The sequence below is a fragment of the Sinohyriopsis cumingii genome, chromosome 2, assembly GCF_028554795.1.
Source record: "Sinohyriopsis cumingii isolate HCF-2022 chromosome 2, ASM2855479v2, whole genome shotgun sequence".
Lineage (NCBI taxonomy): Eukaryota > Metazoa > Mollusca > Bivalvia > Unionida > Unionidae > Sinohyriopsis > Sinohyriopsis cumingii.
Window position 1 is genome coordinate 136,039,185 of NC_142962.1, and position 20,409 is coordinate 136,059,593.

The 20,409-nt window shown below is 37.0% G+C and overlaps 1 protein-coding gene across 2 annotated transcripts in view; it reads right to left on the bottom strand.

Annotated features, from left to right (window-relative positions):
* LOC149805902 (zinc finger ZZ-type and EF-hand domain-containing protein 1-like) overlaps positions 1-12,006 on the bottom strand; it is a 260,238-nt gene extending 248,232 nt beyond the window's left edge. For both annotated transcript variants that reach the window (XM_089950657.1, XM_089950656.1), the window contains exons 1-2: positions 11,924-12,006; positions 5,156-5,189 (exon numbers count right to left, since the gene is read on the bottom strand). In XM_089950657.1, coding sequence (XP_089806783.1) covers positions 5,156-5,189; positions 11,924-11,977 — 88 coding nt within the window. In that variant the 5' untranslated portion in view covers positions 11,978-12,006. The remainder of the gene's footprint in view (positions 1-5,155; positions 5,190-11,923) is intronic.
* Between the last annotated feature and the right edge of the window lie 8,403 nt (positions 12,007-20,409).

The window sequence follows — 20,409 nt, forward strand, 5'->3', positions numbered from 1 at the left end:
TGGTGCACAAAGCAATAAAAAAATAAAGTATCCATATTTCTGCTTGACAGAGGTTAATCAGATCTGTAAGACTGCTTTGTAGGAGAAAGCCCTTGAGTGTGACAGGAGATCTCTTCTTTGAGGTACGGTCATGGGATGGTTCACTAACAGATTGTCATAATCCTTGAAACACAATTGCAAGGAACAAAAATAAAAGAGAAATCAAACCAAGCTGGTCCCCTGCAAACAAACACATGGTTATTAATTTGTTTTGAACAGGAGTAAATAAATGAACCAATGGCATTTTACCAACAAAAATAAATTTCATAACAAGGAAATATCTCGATATTCAAGCATTTATTTCACAACTCAGAGGATATCAGTGATAGTTTTCGAGTCCCAGTACAGCTGATTTAGTATCAACACTGACATATGAAACATTGAAACATACAATGGTAATGTTCAGTCACTGGGCTACTTCAAGCTCAAGAAAATCTGCTGCTGGCCATATTTCTTTCAGACATTCAAAAGTTCTTGACATGCAAAATCTTCATTGCTCAAAACATTATGCAGTTCCATCCACTGGTTTCTTATCGCTGACTACTGATAAAACTTAGTTGGCTGTGTTCTTTTTTGCAACTTTTGTGTGCAATATATTTTTACAGTTTTAGATGAATCTTGAGATGCAAGTGCTACATGATGAAGGGCACATTTGAATTTGTTTTAGAAAAGAATTGTCTCCATGCAAACGTATCCCCTGTGCCTGTGTATCTCCCAGTCATGACAACTGCTTCATCACACAAGAGTCCTGTAACTTTTTCCAGTGGAATATATCTGTCTGCAAATACTTCACAATGTTTGAAATGTTTCAGCTTTTCCATTGAATAGTGTCAAGTTTCCACTAAACAGAGTTTTAGGTTTCCATTCTGAATTTCACGTGGACAGACAATCAGTTATTGTCTATGGTCACATACACCATTTCATTAAGTATAATACACAGGAACTTTGCAGTATTGGCTCATCAATTTCTTCTGTGGTAACTTTGGCAAGGGCAATATCTGTTTCCATACCCTTGGTTCTCAATTTCTTTGCAGCATTTCTTGATTGCCCCATGATTAAAATTTGAAATATGTGCCATAGAAGTTGAAAAAGCCTTTAACGCACAATCCTTTGAAATTGGAACCATATGTATGTCTTTACTTACAGCACTTGCATTTGGAACTGGCGTTGATTCATCATTAGTAATTTTTCTTTAAAACAAAAATGAACTTATTGATCATTGTGCCATGATTACAGAATCTTCAACGTAAAAAGAATGAAGCAGAAAGTAACTGCTTGGATTAAACTCTATGAAACAGAAACAGGGGTGCTTTAATTTATATTGTTTCATCTTGAATTAAATATCAAACCCATGCAATCCATCAAAAAGATAAGCTGACTCTCCTTTCTAGTGTTGTCTTGTTACCAATAATCACCGATCAATTGGGACTACAACTGGATGAAAAGAATTAGCTGGCTTCTTACAGACATTGATGTTGATAAAGTATATGAATACAGACCAGGACTAGTATATTGAGAAATTTACTAGTCCTGCCAAATCTTTACTAGTCCTGTTCAAAAAACAATGTCACACGGCTTTCATGTACGTTTACCAATTCTGTGTTTTCTGTGTATTTGTTTTTGCGAATTGTGTACACCAGTTACACCACATAACGTTCCTTTCCTCGTCATAATTCAGCCATTCCCTGTCTTTTGTCCATTTCTTCTGAAATTTTCCATTATGCTTTTCAGTATCATAACAATTATTCCTCATCATTCTCGTCAAACTTTTTTTTGGTGGCTGAACACCTTCTATCAAATGCCACAATTTGCCTGTCTTATAAGGTGGGAATTGTGCCTTGTTTTGAAATACGAGATGTTATAGTATATCTGATGTGAATTATTTAAAGCAAGAAAGGGAATGGCAGTGTCCTTTATATAAGCAAGAGCAAGAAACACGTTTCAAAACAAGTGTCTTTGCCTCCTCCCACAATTAAATGGCCTCTCCCTAACAAAGACTTAACTTCAGCGGATGTTCTGCATGATCAAAGCAGTGGCTATTGTAAACACTGTTATAAAATATTAGCATCAGAGGATAGTGTTAGTTTCAGCTTGGAAAAGGTGTTTTCATCAAACGAAGACATCTGACACTCGGCGCGTTGTGTTTAACAGCTCCAATTAAGGTATCATAAGTTGTAAGTTTGGTAATTGTTCCTAATTAATCGAACCTCAATGTATTGATGAAATTAATAATAAGGCAGAAAATTTTCAAATCTGAGATGCCCATGCTCAGAGATTTTAATTCCCAACAAATGTACGGCATTCTGCTTGGATATCTCCACATGTATTCAATTATTTGTTCATTCTTGTAAGGGAAAAATATAAAACTATTCTTATCATCATAGAAAAAGCAGCTGTTTGGAAAGGATGTGTCAATAACGTAATCATAATAAATTGATCTAATTCTTATAATTATTTCGATGGAAATTTAAAATATGTAGTTTCCTGTTTGTGACTGTTAGAGCATTTGGGTAGCGAGCAACAAAAAAAAAAACAAAAAACGTGCGAACTAATTTCTTTGAATAGTTTCTGCAGTGTTCTTTTGTGAGGTATACTGCTTTGTAGTTTGTTACTGTGGTCAAGGGAATAAAGTGTGAAATCACGTCATTTTTTCATTTAATTCGTTATCAGATTAATTAGGATCAATTACCAAACTTCTGTTGTTAATTACAGGGCCATAATTTGCGCTGTTAAGTGAAATGCACAAAATCAGATGGATTCTTGTTATAGAAACGCACCTTTCCGAGGCTGAAATTGACTTCATCTTCTCATGCTAATATTTTATGACTGTGTTTACAATGGCCACTGCTTCGATTCTACAGAACATCTGCTAAGTCAAGTCTTTATTAGGGAATGGCGTAAACGAACGCTGACTATTGATAACCAAAACTTACTAGCCCATTGGACTATTAACATTATGAAAGTTACTAGTCCGACAGGAAATCTGCTAGCCTCTATCTAGCGGACTACCACTAATTTCGAGCCCTGTAGACAGCCTCATCTTTTCCTGAAAAGAGGCAAATTTTGTCCATAAAAAATGGCATACATCAGTCCATTTGAACCACTTCAACATCCAAAGTGGGCAGTTTAATGGTCCAGAAATGGATACCAATCTTATAGGTAGATGCTGCTACCATGAGTTGCAATGTAAATGGGGGACAGACCACGCTCTAAGTTGCCTAGCATGGTCTAGGCCCTTGCTAAACCTTGAGAAAGCACCTTGCTTGTAAACAAGTGAGGAAGTAACAAGATATGTGGTCAACAGTTTGCCCCAGAAAGTTTCTCCAAACTGGAAAAAGAAATTGGAGTTACCAGAAGTGAAAGGTTTGAGACACATATCACTGGGCAAGAAGACCAGATATCATCCTCTGCCTCTTTAACTGACGTGAGAGGGGCAGGGGACCCAAAGGGAGGGTGTACTACATCAGCCTGTTCTGAATCAAACTTGTGCATATCAATGAAGGCAAAAATGACATCTTCACACACTCTCACTCTCCTGGAAGTCAGGACTATGTGACCCAATGTCTCTCTGTAACAGGGGAGACTGGGGGTATGGAACTTGAACAAGCGTCAATAACGCTTACCAAAGGAGGGTAAATAGACCAGAATTTCAGACCGAAATAAAGCTTCTTATGATGGGACAAAAATACAAGCGTCAATAAGGTCTCTAACTGGGTTATTTTTGTGTGCGTCAATTATATGTACCTGGGTCGTCACCCTGCCATGTGACTTCACAGAGTCAAGTGTGTAAAAAGAAAACAGCCAGATGGCATAATCTTGCACAGCTAAATTAGCTTGACAGTGACTAGATGCAAATAAAAAATATCTTTAAGTCTGATTCTGTCAAACAAAAATAGCCAAAGGCTATAGGACCCAACTGAGGAAGACCAGTTGCTAGGGATAATACAAACGGTGGGATGACAATCTGATCATCTTCCCAAATCTGGCATCTGTAAACCAATTACCAGACCCCCAATTGGTGGGGCTTGATCCTGGCAACAACAGTGATCCTCTGAGATTGATAGGGTACTGCTTCCATTAAGGGTGAGGTGCAACCCACTTTCATCCCATCCTGAGCTGTGGGTCAATATAATGTGCTGTTCCAGTCTTACAGGAGGGTACAACTTTCTTGCTTCACGGAATGGGGACAGTGATGCTCCTCCCAAATTGGGGGCGGGGGGGGGGGGGGTTGCATGACTAAAAATGAAAACAAACCTGTGTTGATAACTGATCACAGGATATAATGGCAAAAAGTTGCTGTGCAAAATGCTTACCGCTTCTAAAATTAGCTCAATTCACAACATAGGTAAGGTGAATAAAATGACTCATAAGGAACAATAAAATGGATGAAAGTGAGTCTGAAGACTGCAGTTATGCAAGGATTGGTAAACTTAAACAAAATACCAACATGTAGCTAGAAAAAGCACAACCAATTTTGAAATACTAACACTCTGTGAATGGGTACCAGGAAAAACAATTAAAATGCCAAGCCATATATGAATGGAACAAATGCTAAAACCTCTTAAGAAAGCTTAATTAAACAGCAAGAAAACTTAGGCATGGTACAGTTCTAATGTTAAAGAAGAATAGGTACATAAAATAGGTACCTGGAATAGGTACATAAAATTAGCAGAAAATTTGCTCAAAGACCCACAAAGCAGCAGATAAATCTTTTAGGTGTCATCATCATTGGAAAGTACGAGAGAAAAGAATCCAGCATTCTGGATTATCTTCCAGTTCACCCTAATACAATAACAAATTTTTGTCACATATGCAGGGTATCCTCCTCTCAGAAATGTACCTGCTATGCAACAGCAGCAGGTATGGTATTATTGATATTTAAAATAAGATTTTTAAGATTGCCACTGTGGAGTCCATACTAAATACAGCCCCATTTTCTTTTAGACTCAATTAAACCTTGGAATGAATGTGCATCTAAAGTTTCACGGGAATCCTCCAAGTTTATGAGGAATAGCAATAACAAACTTGTGACAATGAACAGTTGGATAACGGACAACAGACCATCCCAAAGGTTCTTCTTTTATATGACCAGTAGAACTGCACAATATCAACTTACCTGTTTCCTCGTTATCTGAACCCACGTCATCCATCTGCAAAAAAATAAGCAAAGCATTAACTTTCATAGCAAATCAATCTTGAGAGCTGAGCAGGACTTTCAATTTTTCCATGAGACAATGTGTGGAATAAAGCAAAATAAAAGACAAGCATAATAACAGTGACATGGTGAATGGTGATGTCCATAGGCTTTCCATTTCTGTAGGGCATTGTTTTATAATTTTGGCCATCATCTGGTATCAGCTACCCAGCAGATTGTGCTGGCACTTTAAAGTTTCTTACCAGCTATAAGACAGTTATGACAAGTAAAATTATTGTTTCCTAATACAATAACAAATTTTTGTCACATATGCAGGGTATCCTCCTCTCAGAAATGTACCTGCTATGCAACAACAGCAGGTATGGTATTATTGATATTAAAAATAAGATTTTTAAGATTGCCACTGTGGAGTCCATACTAAATACAGCCCCATTTTCTTTCAGACTCAATTAAACCTTGGAATGAATGTGCATCTGGAGTTTCACGGGAATCCTCCAAGTTTATGAGGAATAGCAATAACAAACTTGTGACAATGAAGTTATTCTTTCTTCCACTGATTTTTCTTTTACAAGAATCAAACAATGGAATAGCCTGTTGTTATAAAGTATTATTCAAGAAAATGCTCATTCAATAAAATAAACAATGTTCACTTATTCCCGAGCATAATGACAAAGAAAACAAACCTGCAGAAGAACTGCTGTCATGCTTATAGGTTACTAGTTTGCACATGATCATCTTCAAAATGTATGTGGGAACCTATCTTAAGATGACTCGTCATTCGTGAAAAAACAACTACAAAATAGTGTAGTTTAAATTAAACTAAATTAAAATAAAATCCTAATTTACTATTATTTAACTTGCGCAAGTCTCATGTTTACACAAATTAATGTTACCACCCAAACAGCAAAATACGTTGTGCCTGTGGGCTTTAATCCATCAATGGGGAGCCAAATCTTCATCCCACTTGTATGCATCAAAAGGCAGTTTCTGCTTGGGAATGCCTGCTGGACATTTGCATAAATATTTGAATGACGTGTGTCCTGGTGCATATTTTTCTGTTTGGGTGGTAATATTAATTTGCGTAAACATGAGACTCACCCGTCAAGTCTTTTTTGGATATCTGTGTTTTAGGTTCCTAATTTATCTTTATTGGTCCTGAAAAAAGACAAAGTGGTTAAGTTAAAAGGTTGGTACCCAGCACTCTCTCATAAACTCACAAATGTGCCCCATACGCTCAAAATGGTTGGGTACCAATGGATTAGATTCACACAAATTTGACATCTCACGTAAAATCTTAATAATGCTCAATGATACATATATATATATAAGACTAACACATGTTAAGTGCATGAATGCATCTACTGTTCTTCGCAATATATAGAAATTCAGCATGAGAATGAACTTAAACTTCATTATCATCTTTATATTTCTGGAACAGTACATGGTCAGTTAGATTTGAGCAAAAAAGTTTGATTTTGTTTGTTCAAGCAGCGACTACCAGAACAGACCTTTTCCTCAAGTTTTAATTACCCTCTATAATGCTTTGATGGAGCATTATGTTAATGACAATGCATGTTTGGGGTAACCATCAGAACTTGTGTAATTTTGTTTCACTTCAGTCAGGTATGAATGTGATTTTTGTATTAATCTGTTTGATGTTCATCATTCTTTCCACTTCAGGAAGTATAATATCACTGACTTTCAAATGATCATTCAAAACTTATGCTGTGTGAACTGCACAAGAAATGAGGACATGAACGCATCTGTAGATTCTAATAATAAAGTATTAAATAAGAAAATGGATTCATGGCGCAAAATCTAATTGTAATAAATTTTACAAAGCACTGTTGTTATATTATTTAAATTTGATTTGGCATTATTTTTTCATACATAATCTTTGTTAGAACTAGTAAATATTTATAGCTCACTGAATGATCTCAGTACACCTCTCCCTCAATAACTCGCACACAACAGGGTCCACAAACAAATTCCGCACTATAAGCGAGGTGCAAGTTACAAAGGGACCTCCAAAAATTGAAAAAAATCGCTTTGACATCAAGAAAACCCTAAGGGGGGAGCGGCGTCAGGGAACTGGGCTGTTTATTGACTGAATCCTCATTTTACAATCACGTCAATAATAATTTTTAATAACGTGCTTTTTCAAATGAAGCTGTTCGTTATTCTGTTTAAATAACATTTATTTTCAAAATGTCCAACATATGAAAGATCTTTCCAACTGGTTTCAACAACCATCACATGTATACAAAAAATATGTGCATTACATCAGTGCTTTATGTTTTCTTGATGAGTCTGGTTCCCATAGTGGTGTTTAATATTATCCTGCTAAATCAGGAGTCCACAGAACAGGGAACTAGACTAACTGTTGATAAGCCACCTAACAAGATTCCTTTCTTTCAAAAACATGCAACATTTATTTCGTGAGACAATTTTCTACGTCGCAACTCAATTTTGTATTGTTCAATTAGTACAATATTGATGTTGTGATTTCATTGGAAGTAATAATGAAACTTCTTATCATCTTTGAGGATATCTATAAGTGCCAGTTCAAGAATTCTCTGAAACTCACTTGCAAACAATGGTCCGTATCTATGAAATCAAGCTCTTTATTTTATGAAGTATTTGTTTCACTTGGCTGCCTTGTTATCTTTGATCACAGTTATGAAAGAGTCCGTTAATTTAAGGTAGTTTATGTTATATACACAATAACAATACACAATAACATTTATAAGTCTTTAATTGATCAAATGAAGTGAGTTCACCCGACATACAACAGGGGCCACTAGATTTTAAGTTTGTAGGATTTTCATGCCTTTTAACTTTTCTTTTATTCCAGCTCATTTATTTGTTTCAAAAGACATAATTAACGTAATAATACAAAGGAGGCCAGCTTTTAATTTGGTGCAACAATACAACAAATACTTCCGGAAGTCCATTATCAAAACACGGTCGGCCCTTAATTAGGTTCTCAGAGAAATGCTCGCGGACATAGCTGTTATGGTAGATTGATGCATTTTACGCTTAATTACAAGAGGACACATTGAATTTATGACGATTACACTTAAAAGGAGCTAAAAGATAGAACTAGAAAACATATTTCAATAGCTAAAAAATTATTTAATTTGTATTTATTTATTAAAGTACTGCCTCCACTTGGTGTAAGTGACATTTTCACAGGTCGAAATTTCCTCACATATCGTTAATTGCGGAAAAAATGTACTAGGAATGTCATTTGGAAAATTTAAAAAATTGTATGACCTATTTTTAAATTTGATATTTCAAAGTGTTGATTATAATTTCAAGGTCATATCTACTGCTTTTGACGATAAAACGAGCGATACATCAAAGTTTCCATTACCAATTTGGATTGAGATTTTCTTCAAGTTCAAGAAAAAGGGAACAATTTTTTGGGTATTTTCTGGTTTAAAAATGAATCCACTCCATCAAACTGCAAAATGTGGGGAATAAAAATTCACAGCAGCTGTACTGCCTTGAGATGAACTAAAAGACTATGAACTACATCATTCCTGTTGTCAGGAAAAATGTCTTGCCCATGCAAATGTGGTAGCTGTGTTGGCAATAAAACCCAAACAAGATGACAGTTTTAGGGGCTCCCTGGTGACCATCAGATTAGAAATTATAAATTAACAAACAAAACGATAAGTTTTGTTCATTTTTATATCCTTTAATAATTTTTTTATATTAAAAACCTGGGGGGGGGGGTCAAACTGCTGGAGAGGGAGCATAGGCAAATACTATATCCAGCATAGAGTTTTGCCTGCAATTTCATATGGTTGAGGGTATTTGCACAACTGCTGTGTACCTTGACTATTTGCTTTTCGTTGTTGTTGTTGTTATAGGGTTTAATGCCATTTTTCAGCACAAGATAGGCTATACTTGGCTGCCAGTATAATGGTGGAAGAAGAACCCAGGAAAACCCCAGAAAGAACCAGTGACCCATGAGAAGCTACTGGTAAGCTTTCTCACCTACCCACTTTGGCTGAGCCTGAGACTCAAACCCATGCAGATAGAGGTGAGATGGCAGTGTTCTGTAACAGTGAGCGCTTTAGACAACTCCGCCACTGAGGACACCAAAAGAAAGACTATTTGCATTGCCAACATGAACTTCATCTGGAAAGACTATTCGCATGGCCACCATGTTTATAATTTATCAGACATGATTTTGGTCTTCCATAAAAAAAAGCTGAAAAACTTTCAAGTGGGGTTTGGGGGTCCTTACCCAATGGGGATCCAGAGGACCAATGGCCCCCAACCAAAGATGCATTTTACAATCATAAAAAACTGCTCCTGGTGCAACTTATGATCATAATATGAGAGAAAATAACCATTTGAAAAACTAATGAACTTACCAAAAATGTTCAACTTGGCTTGAATAATTTTATAATATTCACTGTCACATTAATTTGTTCTCCAATACCACTGATGCTCAAGTTATTTCATGTGCATGTCAGTGTTCACATCATAATTAAGTCACAATAATTTGTCAATTTTTGCAGCAAATATATTATACTTCTCTCTTTTCATAAAAAATCTGTAAAATAAACACCCAAGTACATCAACTATATACAAATAATCCCATACATTCACTTGTCTTTTTCTCCAAGGGACACAACCTATTGATATGCCAATTGAGCTCTTTTTGCAGCTTATGCAAATATTTCTCTAGCCTTCCTTTTTGTCACCACTGACATTTTGGGCTCAATGTGCAATCGCTTCTTTTCCTTCTCAATGAGAACCTTTTTCCTTTCTAGCTGGTGCTTGTATTGGCGACATGCAGTGCGCCGATTCTGACAGGGCTACATCTGAAATCTCATGCAAGAAATCTTTCTTCTTATAGTATTAATTGCATTTTTCCAGATGCCTTCTGAGCTTCAATTTTCCTGTATGCAGCTCCTTCTGTAGGTGCTGTTCCAAACTCTTCCAACCACGAATACTGTAATTCAGATCTTTCTTGCTGAGGTCACAAAATGCCAGTCCTATAGCATTCAGTTTTCTTACAAACTGACCAACTAAATTTTCATCAACTTTTCTCTCCAGCCATTCCAATTTCCATACATTTTTTAAACCTTTATCTAAACTTTTCATGTCATGGTCTCTCTCAACAACTTGGGGTGCCACGTTTTGCAAGCATGCTTCTTCTTTTCTTTGCCATCAGTTTCCAATACACGAAGATTCACTGGATGAATTTAAACTTTTGATGAATCAGAATAGTTTTATGAGACTCTTGTGCTAACTAATATATGGAACAAATACTTTCGAAGGGTTGTTGCAGAATGTGACAGGACAGACCATTTTTTAAAAAATGAATCGGAGATGATATAAAAAAGTCTGATTCAAGTCAGGAGAAAAGCAGAATTCCACTTTAAAACGGAGAAAAATCATGTCTGCATTTATGTAAACCTATTTGTATGGATTCCATGTGCCTGATCTGTGAAATATGCTCATTCTGCAACTGATTACCTTTAATTCCTCATTTTCAAGTCCTTGTTAAATCTTGTAGAATGCTATACTCCTTTACCTCTGATAGAAACAGAAATTTTCAAAAAAATACTGAGTGTCTTGATGGTGTAAATCCCTATTATTGTCACTCATCTGATAAACTTTTTCCATTATTCAGTCAGAAAAAAACTTTTCTTTCTATTTTATGCTCAAGTGAGTTACCTAGCTAAAGTTTATTAGGAGCTGAAAGGCAGCATATTTCTTTGGCAGCATCAGCTGTTTACAATTTATGGTCTCAGTATTTTATATTTATTCACACAGAAAATCAGTGCAGCATAATTCTTTCTTAATTCAAGAAAACAAAGATTACATTTAAAAACAGAATAAAAGCCACCAAAACCCACAGAAAAAAAATAATAAATAAACCAAAAGAAGACAAGCCAAGCATATGATTCAATCTTGGATCCCTTCCATGACAGATCAACACAATTCCACTCAACAATAGTGGTTAATACCCTGGAAGATGATATTCTTCACTTAATCTTATTTCTGTCTATTGAAAAATAATATTCTGGACAGTTCAAGTAAAAGTGAATTATACAAATATTTTCTGTTTCCAAAACCACTAATTCATCGACAAGTTTCTAATTGTTTGCACACTATATTATAATGATTATAAACCAAAATGTGAGGCAGACACTTGTCGCCATGCGAAATAGTCTTAGCAATAGTGGGCAGGCTTGCAAATAGTCTTTGTAATATTTATTAGACACTTTCATTCCACAACTAATAAATATTATTTTTTAATAATTCATTGGTGAAAGTGTCAAAATCTTTGTCAAAGTCCATCCCAAAAATACCTACTTTGCCACCTTCATCTAAATGTTTAGCCCTAACGCAACACACTTGTGTTTCATAATTGTTATTTCCGGAATGTATGTTTCGAGTCAGATACGGTAAAAGACTTCAAAGAACCCCTCATGCAATGCTTTTAAAGCAGCCAAAGCACGTCTTCTAAAAGCTGTTATCTTATTTTTGGGTTATGCTTCGCAAAAATACAGGTATTGATGAGGGGAAAAAATGGAAGAAAACAACCGGATTTGAGGAATGACACCTCGAAATTACATTACTTACACTAGCGTAAAAGACCACAACTGAATCGCCTAGAGGCTGCACATAGCACAGATATACCAATATACCTCGAATATGCGAAAGCTAATTAAATGCAATCAAAAAAAGACTGATTATTACTTGTCTTAGTTCTCTATCATCCTCTGAGTCACTGCTACTTGCACTATTGCCCATCGCATGCACTGCCCACCTTGGAAATCTGTTTCCTATGATCGACCAAATGAATCATTGCATGAAAAAGAGTTACAACCAAGGGACATAATCTGAACCGTCGCTATACCTGGGTGTACATACAAGGCTTGAATTCCATTGCTCGGCTTGTTTTTAAAAGAGAAAACTATTTAAAAATGAAAACAATATAATATAATTTAAACAAATGTCACACAGATAATATAATATAATATAATATAATATAATATAATATAATATAATATAATATAATATATATTTTTAATATAATATAATATAATATAATACAATATAATATAGTATAATATAATATAAGATTGTGTTATTTCCAATGCATGGTCCTCAAGAGGTAAATATCAGTAGTAATATGTGGGAATTGGGGAACAACAGGATATAAAAAAGTGTTGATACTCAAACTCTCACACAAACATACTATCATTTAATACTATCACACAAGGGGATGAAACACACACACACACACACACAGACACACAGACACACACACAGCACACTTTCACACAATACATAATATCACGCAGAAGTAAGGATAATGAAGAGTTTATAGACATGCAGATATACCCTTACATATCTACAACACAAGAAGAAGAGAAGGAGTAAAAGGGCTTTACGTTTAGTTGTCAAATATTCATGCATACAAGCACATACAAACACAAACATACATAACACAGAAATATTTTTTTTGGCAAATAAGATTAGTATATATCTTTTCTATAGATCTGGGTGAACAAGAAAAGAATAAAATTGCTACCTTGCGCATTCAAGGCGGACGCTCTAACCACTAGACCACCGGAGCGGTCCAAACAATTTGGAATTTATTTAAAAACATTATAATGAAAGCAGATTATTTTAAAATGAAGTTGAATTTGAAAACAAACCAGTAGTTTTCTATGAATCCGCCGCTGAATGTGTGCACGGTACACTTCTAAATTGTCCATGTCTGGTAGAGGCAAAGGATGAAAAGATACAGTTGGAGTGCGCCTCTCCATATCTGAAGGGTTCAAAGTGATCCAGGATTGAATTTTTGGTTTTATCTGCCAAAGTAAATGTCGTTGTCTTGCAACGCATTTAATATCTGATTATGAATCTGGAAAAACACTCATGATTATTTTTGGGGAAGTGTTAATTAAGGTTAAGAATAGAGTATGAAGTTATTGTAGACCAGATTCTTTTCAAGGAGAAAATATTCTATGTTTTTAGATACAAGCACCGTTTAAAATAATTTAACTAATCGTTGACATTTTGTGCGGCTGGGCATGGCGCTCTGGGCTATTGCCTTCCTTATAATCTTAGTTATGTGTGGGTCATCTGAGCGCTTAGATTTCAAAAATTGCTACATTGTGCGGCTGGCCCGATGATCTGGGCTTAGGACCACCCTATATTTTAGACGTTTTCTTTGATGGTCAAAGTTAGTTTGTATGATGCTTCTTTGATTCTCACCGAGTGCCGCCACCAAAAGGAATGAGTGGTAATGAGAGAGACTGGTTTTTGGTTTTGTTTTGATTTTCTGGGGGTGAGTGGGTGGGTGTGGTTTCTCTTTGTAGTAGGATAAATGTACATCCATTATTTATTAGTTACGCCGTGCGAACTATGAAGCGTTAGAGTTGGAGATAAAAAGAATATAAAAAAAAATATAAGGATAAAAGAGAGGTCTAAGTTACATATAGTTGCCGGGGCCCCAAGTGGTCGAATGATTTAAAGCGCTAACCGTTACGGACACTGGACAACAAATTTTTACAAAAGTCATGTTACTGAAATAAAATTAGTCAATTCTTATCAATTTTTATGTGCTGAACACGAATATGACAGTCAAATTGCAAAATTGGCTCTAGTTTTTTTGTAATCTGCAAGAAATTAATGTTTACATAACGAAATGCATTCCAATAGTAAAAGGTCAACTGTAATAGCCTACCTATAAAAAATCAAGTCATTGACTACATCTTAGATTTCTTCGCCTGTCTCTTGTACAGCTGTTCGGGAGCATCTCTGAGGAGTGTCCAGCAGTAGTCAGCCAGCATTGTAGTGGACCATTTTCCCTGGTATCTTTGTTCCATTGTTGCGATATCTTGATGAAAACGTTCGCCGTGTTCATCACTAACAATACCACAGTTGCTAGGAAAGAAATCCAAATGGGAATGAAGGAAGTGAATCTTTAGAGACATATTGCAGCCAAGTTTCTTATACTTCATCAACATGTCTTCTACTAGTTCCTTATAGTTTTCTGCCCTAACATTTCCGAGGAAGTTTGTAGAAACTAGGCGAAAAGCATTCCATGCTTGTTTCGCGTCACCTTCCAGCAAGTTGTTGAACCGGTCATCTTTGAAAAGCTCTCGAATCTGAGGACCCACAAAAACTCCCTCTTTAATCTTTGCTTTGCTGAGTCGAGGGAATTTTTCATGCAGGTATCGGAATGCTGGCAAAGTCCGGTCAATGGCTTTCACGAAGTTCTTCATCAAACCTAGTTTGATGTGAAGGGGTGGTAGCAAGATTTTCTGAGCCTCAACCAGAGCTGGGTGTTGGATATTCTTCTCTCCAATGGCTACATTCTGCCTGTGAGTCCATTCCTTCCTCATGTAGTGCATTTCCCTTGCTCGGCTATCCCACTCGCATAAGAAACACATGTATTTTGTATATCCTTGCTGCAGTCCCATTAAAAGGGCAACTACCTTCAAATCACCACAGAGGTGCCAGCTGTACTTGTTATACTCAATGGAATTCAGTAGCTGCCTTAAGTTATCGTATGTCTCTTTCATGTGGACAGCATACGCTACTGGAATAGATGGAAGAATGTTTCCATTGTGCAAAAGCACAGCCTTGAGACTCAGTTTCGAAGAGTCCACAAATAGTCTCCATTCTTGTGGGTCATGAGTGATTTTTAAAGCATTCATGAGGCCCTCAATATCGGAACAGAATATCAGATTACTTTCCTTTCTGAAGAAAGGCTCCAATTGCTGGTGGCGCTTTCGATATGCAGTAATTGTGACATCTTCTTCTAGAAGATTCCATTGTTGGAGTCTTGATCCTAGCAATTCTGCCTTGTTCTTTGATAAGTCCAAATCACGAATCAGGTCATTTAGTTCTTCCTGTGTTATGCTGTGTGGGGTTGATGATGCACCACAGTGAAAATCTGGATCACTGCATGCTGATGGACCAGGAGAAGAACAGGTCGACTCACCTTTGTCTTCGTCAGATGAATCAAGAGAATATTCTGCTGGAGGTTCTGGAATAGGAAGTCCCTCACCATGTGGAACTGGTCTCAATGCAGACGGAATGTTTGGGTAGACTATTCTCGACTTCTTTCGCTTCATTATTCCGCCGGAAAGAGGAGGAACCAAGCAGAAGTAACAGTCATTTAGGTGGTTGCTTGGCTCTCTCCACACCATTGGGACTGCAAACGGCATTGATGACCTTTTGCAATTCAACCACTGTGAAAGCTGTGTTGTACATGTAGCACAGCATATATGCGGAGCCCAAGGCTTGTCTTGGTCACCAACCTTGCATCCGAAGTAAAGATGATATGCCTTCTTCACTTGAGAATTGATACTTTTCTTCTGGTTGGCAAATGTCACTTCCCCACAAATATAGCAAAAATTGTCCGCGGTATTAACACACTTTCGAGGCATTACTGTTCTTTATTGTACGTAAATGGATAAAATAATAAGTTTTATGTAACAGTAGCTTGAACTGTCTCGCACAACGTCTAAAATATTTTAAATGCTGAACCTATCTGATTGGGCTTTATATAGTACACTGCTTACGTCAGCTTCAGCAGCCGCCTGGCATTAGTATAATAGGCCTACACATGTATAGTACACTGCTGACGTCAACTTACTTCAGCAGCCGCATGGCATTAGTATTGCATTGCATCTGAAAATGATGCAATCAACTGTGGATGATGTGAGCATGATGGTATTATGCAATGTTACATCATTATTCCGGATGTTGCTGCAGTCCTACTGGAGAAATTTACACAGTGAAACATAGAAAATGAGGTATATGAATATCTTCAAAACGAGAGCCAATACAAATTTTTCACGGTTATATTCGTGTTCGGCACACCAAAATACTACAGATTAGGGTCTTTTCAAGTCAGTAATGATTTCACTGTTGACCAGTGGGATCACTGCCATCTCATCTCTGTCTAGACGGGTTTGAGTCTCGATCACGGCCAATGTGGGTACGTGAGAAAGATTGCCAGTAGTTTACCGTGGGTCGATTATTTTCGGGGTTTTCACGGATTCTTCCTCCACAAGTTACGGCTATATTGTGCTGAAAAATGGTGCTAAACCCCATAACTACAACATAACAACATAAAGTTGCCTATCCTGGAATAGTGTCTTTTGTTGATGTCCTTGAGGGCGGGGATTGTGCCGCTTTGCGTACTAGGCCCATATTGGTCCCAATCATTCAATTCCCTCCCCCCAGCCACTACTGTCCCGATCCCGACAAATCAGATTGGCTACTTTTTTTGCAATTTCTGTTGCAAGTAGCTATATACGTAATTGTCCAGATATTAGTTTTACTTTGATTTCTCTATACGAGTTGTCTTGCTCATAGTAATACTATTATTTTTGTATTTTTATGTTCCTGTTGTTAGTTCTGTGCTCTGTCTCCTGTGTTACTATTTATTATTTTTTCCCGTTATTTTTGTGTTTGTGTCTCTGTCTGGGGACTATATTTTCCCTCTTTTGCCTATGTCAGAGATATACTCACAGGATATTTCCATATACAGTGCTGATGATATTATTTCCTGCTTTAAGGAAATCCAGATATCTGTCTGGGGAATTATCCATAATTTATTTTTCCTTTCTTGGATATATTTGGGGTTAGTCTTTGAAAATATGATTTAACAATTGGTGGGGGGGGGGGAAGTGACGGCAGGTTATTCCAGCTTCTTTTATACCTAGGGTGAACCTAGCAAAGATGATGGGTTGGAGTGTTTTACCAGTTTTTATTATATTTATGACTTTGGAGTCAAACGGGTTTGCCAGGTTTGGGGCGATAGCATTCTATCGACTTGCTTCTTAAATCGTATAGTTTGCGCCCTTTTTTCGTGTTGTCCCATTTCCCTAGATGATCAATGAGCCCCACACCTATAATAATAATAATAATAATAATAATAGTAATGAGGACTTTGTATAGCGCCTAATCTTTAGAAGCTCTAAACGCTTTACAACATTAGACAACACCTTTAAGATAAAAAACATATAATAATATTATTACAAAAACAAACACCATGAAATTAGAAAAACATTAAAAAATGAAGAAAAAAAACATGCTGAGAATATTTCAGGTAGGAAACATTATTAGGTCTTTAAGTTTGTTCTTGCAGTCGAAATAAGTGAGTTTTGAGAGCCCTCTTGAATGTGATCACTGTGTCTTTGTGTCTAAGTTCAGTGGGCAATTCATTCCACGTTGCTGGGCCTTGGTATGCAAAAGAACGCTGTCCATATGACTTTGTTTTCAGACTGGGAATAATGAGTATACGAGTGTCAGAAGAGGAGCGTAAGTATCTTGCTGGTGTGTACACATGGGTGAGATCGGATAGGTATGTTGGACTAGAGTCCGACACTGAAACGTAGCACAGAGAAAAAATTTTGTATTTGATTCTGGATCGAATGGATAGCCAGTGTAGGGTACAGAGCAGCGGGGAGGTGTGCTCTGATCGTGGTACTCTAAGTATGATCCGAGCAGCTGTGTTTTGAACTTTTTGAAGTTTCTGGAGCAGATATTGAGATGAACCAGACAGAATTGAGTTACAGTAGTTCAGTCTTCAAAGTACTAATGAACACACAAGTGTTTCAGTGGCATCAACTGAAAGATATTTGCGAATTGAGCTGATGCGTCTCAGCTCAAGATATGCAGCCTTGCATATGTTCATGACATGTTGGTGCAATGTGAGAGTACTGTCCAGAGTAACACCTAGGTTTCGTACTGATTGTGTGAATTTAATGTTGGCGTTGCTGATATTTATTGTTTGAAGTAAAGGATGTGAATGAGAAAGTCTTTGTGTTGTGATCAGAATGACCTCAGTTTTATCATCATTCATCTGCAGCTTGTTACATGTCATCCATAATTTCCCATCAGAAATGCACCTCTCTACACCTTGGATGGTAGCATCAACTTCAGTTGGGTGGCTAGATTTGTATATTTGGGTGTCATCAGCGTACACTTGGTGAGACACTGGATGATGATCTATGACACTTGAGAGCGACTGAGTGTACAGAATGAAGAGAACAGGTCCAAGAACAGACCACTGTGGAACACCACAACACAACATAGATCAACTGGGCTGGAGTGTATTCCATTTGCAGATACAATTTGTGTCCTGTTGACCAAGTAGGACTTGAACCACAGTAAGGCTGTATCATGAATGCCAAATACATGCTGGAGACGGTGAAGTAATATATAATGGTCTATTGTGTCAAATGCTGCAGACAAATCAAGGAGGGTGAGGACTGTCCAACGCAGAGAGAATGTCATTAACTACGTTTAGAAGAGTAGTTTCAGTACTGTGGCAAGGGCAATATGCAGATTGTACATTGCTAAAAAGACTGTTTGAATTTAGATGAGATACAAGCTGGGATAGAACAACCTTTTCTAAGATTTTTTATATGAATGGGAGATTAGAAACTGGGCGGTAGTTCTTTAAATCGTTATGGCAGTTTTGAAAAATGATGGGAATTCCCCGGATGAGAGAGAGGTATTAATAACATCAGTTAGTGAAGGCAATACTGGATCTAAGCACTCAAGAAGCAGTGATGTTAGAATTGGTCCCTAACACTGCTATACAGTGGAGAACACTTTTGAATTGATACTCTGCACTTGGTAGCTGGGGCATGTTTGTCAAGCAATGAACGCAGACAGTTATCGAGTTGTTCTGCTGTAGGAGGTAAGCAAGTTGTTAGGTCAGCTTGGATGTCGTGCATTAGTTCGGTTCTATTTATCATACGGAGGTTTCTTTTACTAGCAGATAAAGGTGGAGGGTTAGGGACTGATACGTCAAGATGGCATATAATGCAGAAGTGATCTGATGCAAGGTCATGGGATACCAGGGAGGACCGTAGAATGTTATCATCAGGTCAATGAAGAATCCAGTCTAAAAATAATGACATTGATTGGTGTAGGGGCTGAGAGAGAGAGAGAGAGAGAGAGAGAGAGAGATTTCTGTAATATTTCAGACGAGAATATTTTCAACGGTGTATGTAATGGCTCTAGTTATGATGCGGCTAGCAGCTAGAAAAAAAGACGTTAATTTTATGATGATAGGGTTGCGTGTATAATAAGAGTGGGGATTATTGTTCAATCCCTAGAGTAAAAAGCCTGACAAATGTTTAGGTTTATTGTTACTTATTTAGATAGCTCGATGTCTGTACCACGCAGGGGAAAGGAGAGCGGATAACCAAGTACAGTTGATGAGCCGGACGAATGGAAAGATAGTGAGAAGTGGAAAAGGAATAAGGCGACTCTGACCTTTCACCAACTTCGACTTTGAGAGAACCGGAAGCACATCCAGGTCATCGTCCACTCGATCCTAAAATGAACTTTGTTTTATCGGTGTAACAAAATGGCTAACTGCATTTCTTATGAATATTTTAATTATATTTCTAAAAGAAAGCGTGTTCTTTAAATGTCACGTTCGATTTCATTTTGGCTATGTAATTGATTACATTGTTGTATTTTACATACGGGGACTCGTGTTGTTCTATCTCATATCTATGCTGAGATCTCTGTTATTCCATCCATTCAGGTCATATTTTATGTTATTAATTGCTCGATCAGGGGAACAATACCGTGGACAATTTCCTAGATAACGATAACCAAACCAAAGGCGCCATCACAAGTGGACGGCCTTAAGAAAGACTTTTGTTTTCAATTCATTCGGAACATTCTGTACTTTTGGATTTGTGGTAAGGCATTTATAATTATTTGGAATTTAATTCACAATAATGTACGTGTCTTTTGAATGTTCACTTTGTAGTCTATAGAAATAAATTATTTATTGAGTTTGCTAACATTTTTGTTTTCGCTTTATGTCTCTTACATAGTTTAAGACATATAGTCATAATACATTGCTTACAATTTACCAATAAATGGTACTGTTACAAGCCAGGGTTCTTTACTTGACCGAACGGTGTCAAACCCTGGCGCGATTCCCGCTAGAAGTCATAAGTTTACCCCAAATTTCCAAAGACTTCCATACAACTTCAGTTGGAAATTAGAAAGCCCGACGTGTCCGTTTTATATACAAATTTTACTCTAATCAATGAAAGACCACAGATAAAACAACCCGCCAAATATCCACCAACCGCATACCCGCACGGCCTCTTTTCGTTAGGTTTCCGTACCGCCAGCAGTTATCGCCGAAACTATGCAACTGTCCCTTAACACAGGGAACT